General features: G+C 39.6%; 1 protein-coding gene across 1 annotated transcript in view; it reads left to right on the forward strand.

Moving 5' to 3' along the window:
* Positions 1-19,233, forward strand: part of ABLIM2 (actin binding LIM protein family member 2) — a gene marked incomplete at its 5' end in the record, with an annotated part of 93,144 nt that overhangs the window by 53,400 nt on the left and 20,511 nt on the right. Inside the window, 8 exons of the mRNA XM_084205113.1 lie at positions 701-847; positions 2,686-2,718; positions 5,212-5,332; positions 7,046-7,144; positions 12,536-12,637; positions 13,951-14,004; positions 17,430-17,482; positions 18,087-18,219. Coding sequence (XP_084061239.1) covers positions 701-847; positions 2,686-2,718; positions 5,212-5,332; positions 7,046-7,144; positions 12,536-12,637; positions 13,951-14,004; positions 17,430-17,482; positions 18,087-18,219 — 742 coding nt within the window. The remainder of the gene's footprint in view (positions 1-700; positions 848-2,685; positions 2,719-5,211; positions 5,333-7,045; positions 7,145-12,535; positions 12,638-13,950; positions 14,005-17,429; positions 17,483-18,086; positions 18,220-19,233) is intronic.

A 19,233-nucleotide genomic window follows, 5' to 3' on the forward strand; every position in this document is an offset into this window, starting at 1 on the left:
ATGTGGCAGCTTGGTAATAAGTTACTCTTTTGGAATATGTGTAGTAGGAGGAGAACAGGGACCAGCACAGTCCTTTCTCCCTGTTGGTTGTGTGAGTCTCATGGAGGATTTGAACTTTGAGTGGCATCTGTGATCTTCCAACATGGTGCAAATCCATCATCTGCTGGTTTGTGACCCATAATTAAGGGCTGTTCAGACATAGTCAGGAAAGGAGGTGAAGCTGTGGGACACAACTGAATGGGGAAGATCAAAGAGCTGATTGATGCTTTTCAGCACCTGAGAGTATATGCTAGAAATACATATTTGATTATTCACTACTGCTTACAGCAGGGGAATTCTGCACACCAAAACCACTTCAAAATTCAGTGTGTTTTGCCTGAAAAAGACTGCAATATCTGTCCTCTGTATTTGTTTGTGCATCCAGGAGTAAGTGGGATATAACCAGGGAATTGGAATGATGCCCTGCTATTCCTGTTAGCCAAATGCCAGTGACGAGGTAGAAGGCAACAATATATAGAAGAAAACAGCATTAATATTTAGCATAGTGTAGTAAATACAAGAGATTAAATGTTCACAAACAAAATTAAAAAGTGGTTTATTATGATTATGACTTTTCTACCTACATTTATCTTTCCTTGTCTGATTGCATCCTGCTCATATTCTTTCTTATTCTCACTGCTTTCTTTCCTCCTTTTCTTAGGCAAAGCTTGGAGATGAAATTCTTGACTACAGGGACTTGGCTGCTCTTCCTAAAAATAAAGCCATCTATAACATTGACCGCCCAGATATGATCTCCTATTCTCCATATATCAGTTACTCTTCAGATGACAGGCATAGTTACGGGGAGGTACTGAAACATGGGTATTTTTCTAACTCTGAGTCTCAGGTTTTATGTGCATCATTGAACATGTTGCCAAAGATATTCACATGTGCATAACGTTTTTTTTTAAAACTGTAACATTTGTAGCTCTAGTTAATTTTAATTGAGTCATGTCATCCATTCATTCCCAGTGACTTCCAAAAAAAAAGAACAACAACCAAACCCAAGATGTTAATTTCTATTATTTTAATTTTTTAGTTTGTAGAAATTAAAACATTGCTATGTGTGATCATTTTTTGAAGAGATGACATGCAATTAAAATGTTTTTCCATGGGAGTAGTTCTGCATGCGGTAGGAAACAAGAGCCATTGCTAATTATAATGCAAAAATGAGAAGCAAAGCCAAGTGTCTTTCATAATTTTTTTTTTAATCAAAGTGTACCATGTTATTTTGGTAACAAAACAATGGTATCACTTTCTTGTGAACAAATTTCTTTCAACTGTCCCTTACTTAACTTCATCCTCATGTCATGCATGCACTTCAGCCTTTTCATATGCAAAGCTAATATGATACAGTTTGTGCTAATGAAATCTAATTTAACACAATACTAACATACTAATAACTAATACTAATTCTGGGCTTTGTGAAACATAATTGTATATAACTCCTGTCATGCAAGTTAGCTTTTCTTCTCTGAACATACCTGCATTTCATTTGACTTTATGATTGCTTTTATAGTTTTAGCTAAATTTTTATAAGTTAAATCTTTACAATATGCTAGATATGAGCAATATGCATAGAGTGTAGCATGGAAGTCTGCTTTGTTCTCTCCAGGTGTCAGTAAATGAGCAGAAATAAATGCTATAATTAATGGTCATGATATTTATAAAAGCCCTAGTCATGCTATCACTTGCACCTTTTACACTTAATCAGTACCACTAAGGTCTCAGTACCACTGTCAGGTGAAGGGCAGTGCATATGTTAGGTTTTGCAGGCTTTCTTCCAAGCCCTCTCTGCACAGTGCTGAACCATGATAGTATTCAAAAATAATTAAATTGTATTTGGTAAAGGGTTTAAATGGTATTCAGGTTTCTGATTTCACAAAATGAAAAGCTGCTACCTCACCCTGAACCTGTGGAGCATAATAACTTCCTCTTTATGTCAAAATTTGTTGGTGCTGCTGATAGCTGTGGCCCTCCTCAAGTGCCTGGCAGAGGTGCACAGACCAAACATGGACTGTGTTTGCAATCCAACATATTTCACAGCGCTCCAACTATTTATTGTCCTTGATATTACCAGGGGGAAAAAAAATTCCTATCTTCCAAATTTCAGCATCCTGGCTTCTTACCTGCAGCTGCAAGACTTTCAGTCTGTTTGCTCAACTAACCAAATGTAGTGTTTGATTTGGAAAGGAAAATGAGCAGCAGATTGTCAAATTACATGATGTTTAATTGAAAATAAATAGTGCAGGCATTTTCCTTTCCCTTAAAACTGTCAGTTCTAGTCCTGATTTTGGAGGTCCTTCAATGCAGATTTAATTAGGTCTTGTGTTTAGTTTCAGGCAATTGCTTTAACTGGGAGTTCCCTGTTGCCCTTCTCTGTGCCACAGGACTGCCCTCACCAGACCCCAGGATTCTGTAGTAGAGAAATTACTCAAAAACAAATATGAAGTTATTTATATATTAGTTCTTATGTATTAATTCAAAACAGATAATAAAAAAATTGCCCTAACTTAATTGACAGGGGTTTTTCCTAACTGTATCATGTGTTATACATGGATAGGGATATTTTAAAAGTAATTCTTCTCACGAATAACATCATGCATGAATTTGTATCACTAATTTGTTGTGTGTTGCTGTTTGCAGTCACCTCAGTTGCTCTCTCCAACACCTACTGAGGTAATCCCCAGTGCCTTTGTTCTCCTATTCTGACCCATTTTGTGATGCATTAACCTGGTCATATTAATAACCAGCAGTGTCTGAAATGTGGGGTTTGCCCCTTGCCTCTACAGTGCATGGGGTTTATAATTTATGATTTTCAGAGTGTTACTTGTTTTCAGTGTGTGCTCTGCTTCTGGATTGTCTTCTGTATGCATCTGTCTCCACTGTCATCCATGTTTCTGCTTTCCAAAATAAAGGTTGTATGGTGGTCACTTCTTCAAGCTCTACTGAATAAATTATATTGGGAAATATGATTTATGTTCACATTTAAAGCTGCCAGTGTGAGCTGATTCAAATTAGTGCTCGGCATAGATTTCTCTTCTTTTATTCTTCTCATTTTTTTATTCCACAAATAGTTAAACTACTTATACTATTTGTGTGCACCTACATTTAAATCATTTGCACATACCTGAACTTCTAGGTCTGTGTATTTTGACGTGCATTAATTAAGTTAGTCATTGTTTCAAGAAACATCACTTTGGAAGCGGTGAAAGCATTTAATGTATTTTCCCAGATAGTAACTCAATTCCATATCATGGGTCTGGCTATTTTCTCCACTATCCCAATTTTATGCACTGCAAAATTTTGGTAATCATGGAGAATGAAGGACTTTAAGAACTGGTTAACAGAGAGGGTAACCAGTATAGATGTAATTTTTTTGATAATTTAAAAATAAAAGCATGTTTCATGTAATATTTGGTGACATGGACTAGGTTGATTGTTCCTTGCAGAGACACAAGGTAAGGTCTGAAACAATATGAAAACGTGATGTTTTGTAAGATTATAACAATATCCTTTAAATTCAGTTACCAAACTGCCAATATTAAGTTCCAGAAGAGATACTGGTGTGGAGGTTGGGACTGCCATGATTTGTGTATATTCCCATGTTATCCAGCTTCTCTGTGCTTGCTGTCTCTGTTTTGTTGCAGGGATTTTTTGTTAGAGGAAAATTCCACTGTGTCATACAATGGGACACATCACAGACCTTTAGCTGACACTCATATGATATTTAAATATCATTACAAGACTTTGTAGAGCCATTGCAATACTGCTTGTAAATCTCTTCACAAAGGTTGGAGTAGGTATTACACAGTGAGAAGGAAAAACCCTAGGTTGGATGTTGAGAGGAGTTGGTGGCAGAGTGCCTACAGAACACTGCATGTTTGGGAAAGCATCAGTTGTTCTTTGCTTTTTTTGTAAAACTACTTTTGAACTTGATGTTAAAGCAATAATGCTGCTGGCCACTATACTAAACTGATTTTCCACTTTTGAAAATGTAGCTGGTAGGTCTGGGGTGACGTTGAAGGGACAGAGCATCTCTTGTCCACAGGATAAACCTGATGATGTGAGACTATTGTACATCTTTGTAGAGTCAAGGATAGTCCCAGAGAAGCCAAATTCATCTAAAGATGAATGCGTGGACATAATTAAGTTATTCTGATAAGAATTTGGGAGATGATGGTAGGGCTAATAGGATGTATGGTTTATTTAAATGATGAATGATCCAGATGCCTAAAGGCATCCCCATATTCATGATAAGTGACTGACACTTGATACAGTGCACGATACCTTCATGTTTTTCTACTGGAACAGGAGAGGGGAAGCAATTTTTAAGTATGACTTTTCATAAAAGAGCATCTGCAGGTAACATTGATTTGTTCCAATATGAACTTCACTCAAGCCAATGTCTCACGTGTCTTAAAAAACAAGAAATTTGAATTTGCTTTTATGGCAAGTTTACACAAAGTCACTTCCCATCTGTTTCACTCAGTGCTTTTACTGTTAAGACCCTACTTGCAAGCTGCAGTTGCAGTTTAACTGGCTGTTGAAAATCAGAGGCTTGGAGGGTGTGTACATGGTTTTGACTGGTTGAAGCCAAGGGTTTAGTGGGAATTGTATGAATGGCTCTGCACAATGGTGCAGTATTAATGCTGATGTGTTAATATTGTGTTTCTTAGGGTAATGACCATGTTACAGCGTGGCACACTGGGTAATTTATACACAGTCAGTTTCATGATGTAGTGAAACCAGCAAATGCTGATTTTTGTGTTGTCTGCAATCATTATGTATCTATTCATATGGGTACAAAGTGACCATAATGCTGTCATGCTGACCTGAGCTCATCATCCTCCCACTTTCATTTGTTCAGGAAATTACACTGTCCTGAAACAACACTTTTACAGTTCTGTTCAAATTAAATTATAATTTTAACTTTATGTCTGTGCTGACTTTCCTGGCAACATGACCACTCTCTGGTACTTGGCACAGCTCTTTCAGTCACTCTGCAGGTGGAGGTGCTGAAAGCCACCTAATTTCATTAGGATTGCATGGAATCTTAGGACAGCATTGACTCCCATCTACACAGCACAGAAACACATGAGATGGCATATTCTGCCTGTTTGAGAAATAGCTTCTCTTCCCTAATAACATGATTTTCTCTCTTCCTCTAAGGGTGACCAAGATGACAGATCTTTCAAGCAGTACAGGACATCAAGTCCTAGCTCTGCTGGCTCCCTGGGCTATGGTCGGTACACCCCCACCTCCCATTCTCCTCAGCATTACAGCAGACCAGGTAATCCAAAATCAGCCTTATTTCTTCTCTAGATTTTCCCATTACTTTGTGTTATGTTGTAAGTAGAATTGACTCCAGCAGTCAGGGGTTTAAGGTGGAATAGCAGTTCATTGCAGGGATTTATTTACGGTGAAAAGCGAGTTCCATGGGGAGAAATCTGGAAACAAATGCTTCAGGAACGTGCATCCAAGAAAACAAAATCAGGCATTTACAAAAAATGGATTCTGTTCAGACACAAGATAGGAGGGTTTAAGGGACTTAATCCTGGTGTCATCCTGCCTGAAGATGCACACTCATTCCACAGTTCTTCCAAGGGGTGGCACAGTAGCAGTGAGTGCACACACAGCCGAGAGGGTGATCAAGTGACCCTGTGTTACATTCTTGTACCACAGGGTCGTGGTTCATGTCCCCTCCCCACAGTGCAAGAGCTGGAGGAATGACTAATTCTGATGGCTGAATTTTGAAGGCCAAGTTGATTTAGTTGAGAAGTTTGCAGAGTTTTTTGCAGCTTTGGGCTGTAGTAACAGCTGTGTTGGTGCTCTTGTCACACAGACAGGAGGGATCATCTCCTTTTGACCTTTGCATGGGAATGCTTTACAAAACCCCATTCATATCTGGGCTCTGTACAGGGTTTTATCCTTGGAAATAATTGGTGAAATTGCTCAAAATTAATTGTATTTTTTCTCTACTCCATCATTTAGGTGAAGAACACAGAGCATTTATATTATTCTTTTGTTGTCTTTTAATTTCATTGGGGATACATTATAATTCTAAACTAGTTTGAAATATGCATGTTCTTAATCTTTCCAGGGGAAATGAAGATTTTAGAAGTAACAGAAACAGTTTTTACAGGATTTGAATATTTGTACTACACAAAGTCTTTGACAAAATGGAAATGAGGTGGAGTATAAAAAAATCTATTAGAGTGACATTAATCTCTGCTGAAGGTCTGGTAGCTGTCACACCTCATCTTAGTAGCACAATGTTAAAGCAAGGAGGAAAAACAAAAGGAATTCCAAATAAAATTGAATGCTTTAAAATTTAGAAGATAATCTTCATTATAACCATTTTTAATAATTGCCACTAATCCTCCAAACTGTGTATCAGGACATTATGGCAGCAAAGCAGAGACGATTTGAGAGCATTTTTCAAGGTACTTAATCACACATCTAACTTTCAGAGCTCAAATAACTTCAGGATGTTTCTTCAGGTATTTAAATTAGCCATGCACTAGAGTGCCCTGGTGCATTGTGAACTAAATCCTAGCAGTGTGCAGCGCTGACAGCGAGAACTGGACCCACTGGTGGCACAGTTCTCTGCAGAGACAGAGAGGCTCTTCCCATTTCATTTCATTAGACCCATGATGAGCATTTCTCATTCCCTCTTGCAGCTTTTTAATATGCAGGTTTTCCCCTGAGTACAGCCATGCCTTTTGTGGTGCCTTTTCTGGAATATTTTCTGATGCCTTACAGCGGTTTGGGTGATGGCCTTTCTGTCTGCAGAAAGCCCCTGGCCCTTGGCCGACCCCGTGGCGGGGCCGCTGGAATGTTTTTAGCAATAACCAGAGAAAGAGGAAGACTTAAATGTAAACTGTATGTTTTCTAAGCATCAGGAGGAAAATGTTCCTGAAAAAAAAAAGGATGGCATTGTAATTTGTGGCTTTCAGTAAGTGAACTAAATAGTTTATTTTCACTTACTCTCTGTTGCCCCCAGCTGGTACTCACAGTCTTGGTACCAGTAGCTGCATCTCCCTGCCCCAACACCCAAGCCTTACATCTACATTCAGACATCATTACATCCCTTTCTTCAAAGGTAAGGTCCAGGAATGCAAAACCGTGCTGTGATAATGTAGATTTATTCAGCTGTGTTTCACTTTTATGTCTGTGCAAGCATGGCTTCCACTTGGATAAAATTTGTCTTAATTTTGTGCAAATGCTTCCTTGATGTACTGTGTAAAGTTTTACAAACTGAGTGGGTATGGGGTGTTTTATTTTTGCTTTTTCAGTCAGTGTTCAGTGTCTTTCAAAGGGATAGAGGGAAGGAAATAGTTTTTATAATGAAACTGAGGAAGGAAAATATTTAAAAGTCTGTTAGTTCTAAAATACCTTTACCCTTTCTGGTGATGCTAAATCATATAATATGCTTACACATTTGATACAACATAGAATGATCAGTTATCTAACTACATTTAGATATTCCTTCCAACCTACATTTAGATATTCTTTATATTACTTGTAGCATTGCCAAAAATGATGATAGCTGGTTACATCAGTGCAGCTGCACTGACTCTCGATTAGTCTGTGCTACATCTTACAAAACAGTAACTGAATCTGTTCTCTTGCCATTAGTTTTTTTGCAGTGGATGTAACTTCTAGCAACCTCCATGTTGCTGAGGAATGCCGAGAACCTTTGAGGCCAAGGCTTTGTTTTAGTCAGTTGGTAAATGTCTGAAAGAGAAGGCATTCACCTACCACATTTGTCTTCCCCTGAGTCTGTCTTCTCCAGTAACAATATGAACTGTGAGGCTGCATGAATGGCAAGCACTTTCAATGCCTGTTCCTTGACTCTCATGTACTCTCTGATTTAATAAAGTAAAACTGTTGTTCTTGAGGTTGTAACCAGTAAAGAAAAGGGAATGACCCTCTGCAGGAGACAGACTTGCACATTCAAGTGAATAGCAGGTTATTATTCCATTGCCTTTGGAATAATAACTAAGGCATCTTCTTTTGGGCCCTGATGCTGCCCAAAGTCAGCTGAATTTCACTGGGATAAACAGGAACAGAATCAAGCTTGAGACCTCCAAATATGATCCTTGAGAAAAAATTTTGGAGGAAAGAGCTGATGAGATTAAACTGTTTGATGTTGTTTTTGAGGCTACCTGCAAATCTCTTTTCCACAACCAGAAGCAGTCAACCTCCCACACATTTCTTGAAAGGCTGGCACAACCCCTGGTATTCTCTGAGGCACTGCTTGAACTATTTTTGTATCTGTCCTCTCATTTTGGATGGTATTATACAACCTGATGTACTGAGTAAGAGAAACTTCTTTATTGTGCTGCAGCACACGATTTCAGTGTATGGAAAGCCTTTGCTCAGAGTCCTGTTGGCAGCTGCTTGGCAGCACTCCTGTGCAAAGGAGTTTCTGCTCAGTGCTACCTGCTGTTTCTCAGAGCAGCAGCAATTATTAAGTGCTGCTGTTTGGATGAAGGAATCGTTAAGTGGTACCTACTTGTGCCCAAATAATTATTAGTAATGTGATCAAAATTATAATATTTTGCAATTCTGAGGCACTTTTTTATCAAGGAGCTAAAATATTTTGTAGGCAGTACCTGACAGTGCTTCACAGTGTTCCTTTGAGGCAGGTGAACCTTTTTATAATTTTCCTAAGTAGGTAGTCCTGGGCCCTGCCAAGGTTGAATAGGTTATTCATTGATTTACACTGAGTTAATGTCTCTGTCCAAAATAATTCCAAAGATTCACTTCATCCTCTTCAAGGTCTCTAAATTCAGAGTTCCAGAATGTGGTTTTTTCCTTATCTTAAGGAGCCTTTTGATGGTGTGGATGTGCTCTTTTTTTCTCTTCAAAGTGGTTAGTGTGGGAAGAGAGGGATTGTAGAAATAGTAGGTTTGTATCCAGATCAACCTCGATGTTGCCACTTCAGTTTTAAGAAAGTGAAATCTTGCTAATTAAAAAAAAAAAATTATAAGATCCAAAAATAATACACTGCTTTACTATACTAGAAGTAATATTTTTAAAACCAGCACTCCACATATGTCATAAAAGAGATTTCTCTACACTTCCAGTAGACAGATATATTACTACCCATGGGAAATTAAGACAAACAAAATCTTCCTTTTGATTTCACTGAGGTTGCATCATGTTCTTCCTGAGAATGACAGGGTTCATAATTTTTTCCAATGACAAATATGATTACTAAGTTCCTGTTCTTCCAGCAGTGTTCTGCAGTCTAGCTCCCATGAAGTATAATGGGATGATCTGTTATTTATCATGAAGGCAGATGATTTGGTTGCGCTCTTTTAAGGATTTTTGTCTTCAAAATAAGTTCTGTGACAATCTCACTTCAAGAAAGCTTCACAGTTCATGCCACTGCAAGTGATAGGTGTGATTTTCCAAGCACCTCTGCTTGGTGTAGTAGTTCCTCTTGAGGTGATGGAGTCTTTGAGTGTGCTGAGCCCTGCTCAAAAAATGTTTACTTAAAACACAGTGGAAATTATTTTGCCTTTGTAGTGCAGGAGCACAGCTTCCAAAGCCCTTTTTTTTTTTTTGCTTTGAACACTTGAAAATAATTAGTCATCAAACTCCAGAAAACTTCTTTTAATTTAATGCACCATGGGCAGAGATATTAAAGGGTCCAATTTTGTGAGTAGGCTTGGATGGCTCCCTCCTTCAACCAGTTCTGTTTGTTCTTCAGTGCTGAACTTGGACAGCTCTTGCTGTAACTTAGTATCAAATTTCCCATTCTCACAGATAAGATAAAAGCTGACTAAGTAGGCGATATAAGCAATATTGTACTTTTCCTTGAAAATGGAGCATGGCCTGAGCCCTGGTCAGTTGGCTCTGCACACACAGGGTTAAAAATACAGCCTGCCCTGTCAGCAACCAGAAGACACAAGGAAGTTTTTGTGGTTTACACTCAAGTTCAAAGTAAGCCTTCCCAGATTCTTTCCAAGTTAAACAACATCCAAGGAAGAGTTCAAGATTCTGGTTTTTTGCTCTTCACTGATCAGTAGGGAAGATCACAGCCTGTGGCTGCTTAGGGCAGAAGGCAAACCCAAAAGTTTGAAAAATTGCTCTCTCTGGTAGTTGTCTTTTCTCTGAGAATTTATTTGAAGTTCTTCTTCAGTCTGTACTAAGCAAACCTTGAAAGAAATAGTTTATTGGCAAAGTCTCATTTTAGAGATTGAAATTATAGCCTTGTTTAAGTGGTTGTCTGTAGTTCCTACTCATTAACTTTCTACGTGGGTCTTCAGTTTGCTTTATTATTAAACACTTACTTTGGTATGCAAAATGTGAAATACAACTACTCACATGTTTATCTGAATCAGTGGCAGAATGAAAGTTCAAATGTGCATTAGTTTGTATGAGTGGAGTCCAAGAAAAACCTTTTCCATAATTTCATCCTTAATTCTTCCATTTTAAGCAAGTTAGAGGTGATGGCTTTGCAAACTGCTCCACACAGATGATCCTTGCACTGAGAAATTTTTAGATTCCCTGTCCCCTGGTACTTGCACTTACATCTTGTGTTCCTAAAAGCTTATTCCTCTTAATTAATGCTTCCTCCTGATTCCTTGCTGACACTCTACCCTGTCTGTACAATACCAGCACCTTGAGTCACTGCTCAATGAAGTGATTACTCATGCAGGTCATATATGAATAGGCATTTTAAAAATATGCTAATTTTTAAGTAAATGAGAAATCAGTACACTGTGCAAATTGCTTGAGAATTTTCATTTTCTGTTTAAATTAGAAAAATCCAATAACAATATCTAACTTGAGTGAAGGACATTACAAAATTTTTAAGAATTTTGGAGGTGTAATGGATGTTACTTTAGTAAGTATCTGCCAGTGACATTGAGGGTTCTCCTATTTAATAGGGATAGGCAGGAATCTGGGCAGCAAGCAGCAAAGAAAGAGGGGAATTCATAAATGTGGAGTGAAAACCTGTCCCCACTTTTTTCTTTCCAAGGGCAAAGTGGGAATCAAGAAACTGAATAACTGTCTGGTTTCTTGTCTGAGGACTACTTGCCAGCAAGCTCATGGTGATGCACCAGATTCTTTGTAACTCCTTAATTTTTTCTTAACATTTTGGAAGGACCATAGGCTCTCAGCACCTGTAGTTGGCATTTCAATCTTTCAGTATCCCAGATTACATTTTTCCAACAACAAATCACTGAGTGGTCATGGCTGAGCCGCTTTTGAGTTTTAATTTTTGGTCTACTGTGAACTCTGCAGACACAAAATTTAGGGTGGATTAGTTAGTGTATTGTCATGAGATAACACAGCAGGCTCTTCTGACCTCGTCTGTCCTGTCTCTGCTCCCACTGAGCTCGGTGGCACTGTCCCTAACCTCAGTGGTGCATGGCAAGGCTGGCTTTGGTGGCAGTGGGGTGGCCATGAGCCCACTGTGTGTCAGCAGAGACCACCTCCACAGGCATGGCCTTGACAACTCTGGTAACCCAGCAGCTCTGTGGCTATGAAACATCCCCTTCATGAAGGCAAAACTCAGCTGCAGATCTAATGCCCTGAGCTGCTGCACTTTCTTCACCCCAGAGAAACTTGCTACAACATCATTATTACCAGCCATTAAATTTGTGCTTCATCCACACTAAAACAATAACAGCAAATTAACAATCATTTGATGTAAGAATAAATGTCATGTTTGCTTCCAGTTGCTTAACAGTGCTGTAAACTGAAAGGATTTTACAAGTCCCAAAAAAGTAGAGCTTTACTTTTTTGTTTGCCAAGCAGCACTATAATGCCATAGAGTGTGCTTCAGGGAAATAAGCCAAGAGGAGATAAATGGCACCTAATAAGCATTTGAAAAAACAAGTGGAAAAATCCTATGTATATCTTGAAATCTGGTGAAGTGACTATGGCATTATAGATCCATGACTTGATAATCCAACCTTGTTTGCATAAAAATGCTGTGGCATGTTACCTGTGGGAAAAGTTTGCAATTGAAAGCCAAATTTCAACATCTCTTTTTGTCACTGATATATGCAGGATTTTTTGACTTAACCATAATGTTTATATTTTGGTCTGGTCCTGCTTTGAGATAATTTAAACTCTACTGAATTATGTATTACTAGTTTCAGGGGCAGGCTACGAGCCATAGCATTTAACTTTTAAAACACTTGATCAATTATTCTGTTAAGGCTATGCAAAATGTATTGAAAGATTCTGGATGTTCTTATCCTTTGATTTTCTTTTTAAAGCATCATTAAAAGAGAAGTTTTCACTTCAAAGTAGGGCATCTTAATCTGATATCTATCAGATAGTAATTTTTGATGAGGTGTTAGGAGTCTGAGCCAATATACTATGTTGAAAAAGAATGGGTTTTACAAAAATATAGATTTAAAACTGTTGGATTAACAAGTCATTCTAAACAAGCTTTTATGCTTGAAATACTCTACTTTGCTTTCCATTTTTCTTTTATCTGCTTTCTTTGCTCTTCCCCTTGGAGGCAGTGAAAGTGGTCGGAGCACTCCAAGCTTATCCATGTACTCTGACAGCAAATCTTCTCCTTCTGTCTATCAGCAGGCTCCTAGGCATTTCCATATTCCAGGTAGGCATTAACTGCTTAGCTTTTGATCTTCAATTTCTAGCACCTGTTTGTACTCTTCTGAATGTAATTTTTTTTTTTGCATTGATTTGTGAATTTCAAACTGTAGAAAGAGAAAATGTCTACTAGTGAATATCTGTTGTTAAACTTCATCTCAAAAATAAAAGAAAGCTGTGTGCTCATGTACCTATATGTTAAAAAAATTGCTTCACAGAAGGAACAGAATGAAAAATGTTACCAACAGTACAAAGTTACAGCAAGCACTGGGTTAGTGGCTGTACTAGATGATCTTAGATGTCCTTTACAGCCTTAATGTTTCTAAGATCCCATGATTTATAGTGCCATAACTGCATAGATGTATTGAATTTGTGTGCAGGAGGAATGACTGAAGGGGTTTTTGTTGTTTGTTTGTTTTTTTTCTTACCAGTCTATTATCTGAATTTAAGTAATAGCAACATAAACTTTAAAAGAAGCTGGAAGGCTTCAGACCTGCAGGAGGCTCATTGTGGAATCTTTGTATATATACTGAACTGTTTTCAAGTTCAGTCAACAAGCACATTAAACTTACATCCACATCATTTAGTTTTTTGACCACTGAACACACTTACTTCCTCACTGTAATCCTTTGTTTATTCACATTTAGCTTCTGTGGTTAATGTTTCTGTAAACAGATCACAATTAGGAATTCTGTCTGCTCAGATCCACAGTACTGAGTAAATCTGATGTTTGTACAATGTGATGTGGGAACCTAGACTGTGGCTCTGAGTGCTTCCAGAAAATTCCTGGAAGGCCAGGTTGGCTATACAATTCAAAGTAAAGATAAATGATAGGATTCCTTAAAAGAATTGTTGGTATTTACAGTATAAACCTTCATACCTGAACATGTACACTTTATTTATAAATAATGGAGAAAATCCTTTTCCAAGTGTGACAGTTGTAGTATTATGTTGTACTCCTATATGAATTTTCAATAGTGGCAAGTGTGCCAGTTTCTTTTTTGCTGATTATGAAGTATATTCTGGTAGTGCAGATGAAACCACCTCCATATCACCAAATGGATGCCACTCAAGTTGTCTTAAAGCATTCTGAGGGACTTGGGGGGATTATGATGTACAGGTAGGTATAAAGATTTTCAGCATATGATGGAAAAAGTTCCATTCTCTTTTAATAAGCAGTGAATGGCAAACCACTGAATGAATGCATAGTTTTTGCTGAAGTTTCTGCATTGTTACTGTTGCTGAGAGGAGACAAGAGCAGTGTGGTCTGAACTGCTTGCTTACTCTTTCATTCTTTCCTTTCTCTTTCCTCTTCCTCAGACACTGGTGCAAAAGATAACATCTATAGGAAACCTCCTATCTACAAACAGCATGGTACAGTCTGCTTTTCTCTGTTGCAGTTTTACCTCTGTGTCTTTGCAAAAATGTGTATTAACTCCCAAATTTGTTTGCTGTAGCATTTCATTATGTCCCTCTAGCCTCAAATAGAAAAGGAGAAAAAGTGATATGAAAATTAAATAGCATTTGGTATAACGTGATGTCCAAGGATACAGTAAGTTCTCCAGAACTGGGATACTGGTATTTTGATTTGTTGTGATGGTTCAGAGCTGATAATGAATGCCACATAAAGTGCTGTGCTACACCCTGACTGCTGCTTCACTTCCTATTTGCCCTCTCCTGCCCCTCTGTGCCTGCTCCTCAATATAAATCATTAGATGTAACTTCTCAGGCTGAGGAAAAAAAAAAAAAAAAAAAAAGGACAGACAACTAAAAATTTGAATATTATACTGGTGTTTGGAAAAATCATGAACAAATGCAAAGTAACAATCACCTAGTGTGAGTCAGCATAGTTTCACTCATTTACAGAAGCTGATGTTTGCAAAGAGGATTCTAAGCAACAGCTTTATATTTGCAGGCTGGGCATTTTTATATCAGTTTGCTGTCTATCGAAGTCTGGATTATGTCAGTTTTGCACTGCTGCATGGAGTTGTGCTTGTAATCACTGAAGTTAGCAGAGAATTAAAGTAGCAAGTCAGCAATCTCCATAGGTTAACAAGACTTTGTTTTAAACTTTCTTTTCTAGATTATAGACTTTCTGAAAGATTGTGTTGGAAATAGTTTTTTTTCCCTCCCAGAGGGCAAAATATAATTGAGTAAAAAATCCCCAAAACCCATAAAATCCAGAAACAGCAACAACAACAAAAATCAATAAACTTTGCTTCCAATAAAAATAATACAAATGAATATCAAATTTAAAAAGATTTATTTTTTGTTCTGGAAGGACTTCCAGCTAAAGCATGAACACATGAGCAGCTGATGATTCAGCTCCTCAAGCTAATGGGACACTGAACTAATTCATACTTAAAAGGAGCCAGGGAACATTCCTTTGTTGAAGAGACCAAGTTTGAACAAACAAGCACAAAAATGTTCTTTAAAACAAGAAGTGCAAGAAGCTCTTCCAAAACATTTGGTTTAAAACGTTTTAGTTACATCAGCACCCAACAGATTTGCTATAGGCACAGCTTCTGTGTTTCTATTATAAACAACCAACTTCAGAATGAGAAAAAGGTGGTGAAAGAATGGAACATGCAAAAAGATCAGGCTCAGAGCTGGGGTTGGAAAGTGAAGTGTGTAGGAGCCTGCGTGGTTGTGTGTGTGTTTGTGTTTTAGAAATATTTGAACATCATTCAGAGTTACTAAAAAAGTTTTGAAATCACGTTGGGATTCATGGCAGAACAGAGTATCCCTTGTAGTGGTGAAGCTAATGCTCAGCACTGATGAAATTCAGGGCACTTGGATTTATCTGCTAGCAATGTGTTATATGAAGCCTTCTCAGGAACTTGGGAGGGACTGGCCTTCATGGCCCTCACTGATTTTGGCTGTAAATCCTCTGCATCTCTTTGAAGTCAGATGCTCTCAAGATCTTGTGGAACTTTCTTGAAATTTCTGAATAGAAATCTTGAATCAAGCATGAGGTGTTTTTCCTTTGAAGACGTCAATATCTTGAAATAAAAATAAAAATTTCCAAAAATGCATCAGATCCTCTATAAGGATTTCTGATTTAATGAGAGCAAGATCTGTACACATAACCCAGAATAACTTGTTGACTTACAGTTTAGTGTGCTCCCAAAATATCTGCGAAGCAGGTTTAGGTCCTTCTTGCAGTGTAGGGACTTTCATCATCTGTCATATTTGAATATTCCTTCCTATTTTATTCCTCAGAGAAGCAGCTTGCCATCATGGGGAAATACCCTTGTCAGGAGAGATAACTGTGAAAACCTTTTTCATAATGCTGTTCACATTTTGTAATCCAGCTTTTTTTTTTTCTCCACACTTGAATTGAATTGAAATTGAAGTGGGGGAAGCATCCAAACCCTCTACAGTTCCAGACTTTCACCTCCAACCTACAGATATTTTCCTTATGGCAATTTATCATTTTTTAGCTACCACCTCCTCAGCAAAACCACTTAAGGCCTGGATGTGAGCTGTGCAATGGCACCAGAAATTGCATCAGAATAACACTGAGATGTTTTTGGTAGTGGCCTTTCGCCTTTCGTGTTGTTTAGACATGGGGCAGAGCCTCTGCAGACATGATGGCTGGGGAACTGGAGAGGGCAGAGTTTTTCCCAACTTGCTGGGAGTTTTCCAGCACTTCTAATGGTGCAATTTAATCTCCTCTCCATCTCTGTCTCTAAGAATCTCATCTGAGCCTTAACTTTTGTATTATCATACCCTTTTTCTTAACAATAATTACATTTTCTGTCTACATTGCATTGCACAGGGACAATTTTCTCAGGCCTTGCAGTCAACCCCTTTTTCACATTCATTTCTCATGGGCCTAAAGTTGTGCTATGTCCTTCCATTATTTCAGTTTTGCACCATTAAAACTCTCCCTAAACTACCCAGAAGGATACAAAGGCAAGTAGGGCTCAAATTTTAAGAACTTACCTGAAATTGTGTGAAATTTGGCAAATTATGTGAAAATTCTATAAGATTCTTGAGTGTAACTCAGTGTCTGTAACAATACCCGGGGAAATAAAAGACAAGGGAAAACAATTCAAGGGTTGGGAATTATCTAATGAAGAGCTTTGAGGTTTTCAGTTTTCTTCTCAGCAAGTTGGAAATTTAAAAGGAAATAACCCAATGGTAAAACATCAGCATTTTTTGGGAAACATTCTTTAACAGGACAATATGGGCAGAAGAGGAAAATACAGTCATAAAAATTGGTTGGTCAAGAATTTTGAATTTTAGAGTCTTACACAATCTCTCATGCATATTTTATAAAGAGGCAATGCCAAGTTTGTTCATAGTTTTCTTTACCATGATTGTCTGCCCTCTTTGGGACTCCAGGAGATCTGACTCCAGGTGTGCTGACTACAAAATATCTGTGTGACTACTCATACTTCCATGGTCATTGTTACACAGAAGGGGGAAGTGGCTTCCCTGTGAGTGGTGGCTGTAGAAATTTGTCCCTAAGTTATGATATACAATTCTTTTTCCCACCAATCATTCCCCAAAAGTAGTTTCTTCCTGAAAATGCAGGTTCAAAATCCAACAGGAATAGATTCTCTAAATTTACTGTATACGTGAAGGATGAGGATTACTGTAATACTTTCAAAATTATTTCAGTTAATTATGTGAAACCATAGCTCTATACATTAAATTTTCTGTCAAACTCTATTTTTTTAATTGATTTTACTCTCCCTCTTAAAAATATTCAGAACATAACTACATTCAAAACAGAAGACAAAAAAAAGATGCATTCTGTTAAAATTTTTCAAAATAATTTAATCTTACAGCAGCAAGAAGATCAGAAGGGGAGGATGGAAGCTTGGATCAGGACAATAAGAAGGTAATGACCAGAAAGAACAAGAGGAAGTTTTGATGATTCTTGAAGCAACTGGTTTTTAAAATACATTCATATGTAAAGGTATTCTTTTAAATAATTGAAATAATCATTACTACTTTTAGGTCTTTCCAAAAAGATATAGAAAAGCTTAATCTCTCACCCAAATGGTGTAGAATGTACATTCTACAGTAAAGAGAAGTAGGGATATTGAGATTGAGAGCATTAAATATGGATTTTTACTGAGTCTCAATATCTACACTGGTGATTCAGCTAATCCTGCATACACAGCGTGCACATCAACCTAGAAGAAAAATGTCAAGAGCAGATTAATTATAAGAAAATGACACAGGGCATCTTCTAAAGTGGGGCAGAGTGGGTAGCTTCATGAAGAGAGAAACTATCCTCAGCCCAGCTAAAAATTAAAACTTTCTGGTAGCTGTGATGTCTAATTCACCATAGAGTCAGCTTTTGTAATTTGATAAAGGATGGTACAAGCGGCAGTGAGCATTAACAAACACTCAGTTCACAAGGCATGTGCGACAGCCGAGGTAGAACTGCCTCTAGGTGTTAAATCCTGTATCTTACAACAGCCTTTTCCTCTCTGCAGCTGAAGAGCAGCTGGCTGATCTTGAAAGGGGATCTGGAGACCAGAACCAACTCCCCGGATTCGGAGACGCGCTCGCTGTCGCTCACCGCCGGCAGCGAGCGGGCGCAGGAGGGCACGGCCACACCGTACTGCCGTGAGTGCTGCCGGGGCACCGAGGGCTCCTGCCGGGGCACCGAGGGCTCCTGCCGGGGCACCGAGGGCTCCTGCCGGGGCACCGAGGGCTCCTGCCGGGGCACCGAGGGCTCCTGCCGGGGCACCGAGGGCTCCTGCCGGGGCACCGAGGGCTCCTGCCGGGGCACCGAGGGCTCCTGCCGGGGCCCGGCCCCACCGCTCCCTGCCCGTGCTCAGCCCAGCCCCACCGCTCCCTGGCTGTGCCTCAGCCCGGCCCCACCGCTCCCTGCCCGTGCTCAGCCCGGCCCCACCGCTCCCTGCCTTTGCCTCAGCCCAGCCCCACCGCTCCCTGGCTGTGCCTCAGCCCGGTCCCACCGCTCCCTGGCTGTGCCTCAGCCCGGCCCCACCGCTCCCTGCCCGTGCTCAGCCCGGCCCCACCGCTCCCTGCCCGTGCTCAGCCCAGCCCCACCGCTCCCTGGCTGTGCCTCAGCCCGGCCCCACCGCTCCCTGCCCGTGCTCAGCCCGGCCCCACCGCTCCCTGCCTTTGCCTCAGCCCAGCCCCACCGCTCCCTGGCTGTGCCTCAGCCCGGTCCCACCGCTCCCTGGCTGTGCCTCAGCCCGGCCCCACCGCTCCCTGCCCGTGCTCAGCCCGGTCCCACCGCTCCCTGCCCGTGCCTCAGCCCGGCCCCACCGCTCCCTGCCTGTGCTCAGCCCGGCCCCACGGCTCCCTGGCCGTGCTCAGCCCGGCCCCACCGCTCCCTGGCTGCCTTTGTGCCTCATCTCTGCCATAACTACACCCATCTGTCTGTTGTGCCGTGGTTTGGGAGCGTTCAGTGCCTCCGGATTTTTTGTAGTTTATATAAACAATTTGTAGTTTCTTATTAGTGAAAGGAGCAGCATTATGGTGGTGTTTGAGGGTTCCCAGGATCAGGAAAGAGATGAGAATCTTGACTCCATGTTTCAGAAGGCTGATTTACTATTTTATGGTACATATTATATTAAAAGAAAATGGTATACTAAACCTGTACTAAAGAAG

Source organism: Fringilla coelebs, assembly GCF_963513975.1.
Source record: "Fringilla coelebs genome assembly, chromosome: 4".
NCBI lineage: Eukaryota > Metazoa > Chordata > Aves > Passeriformes > Fringillidae > Fringilla > Fringilla coelebs.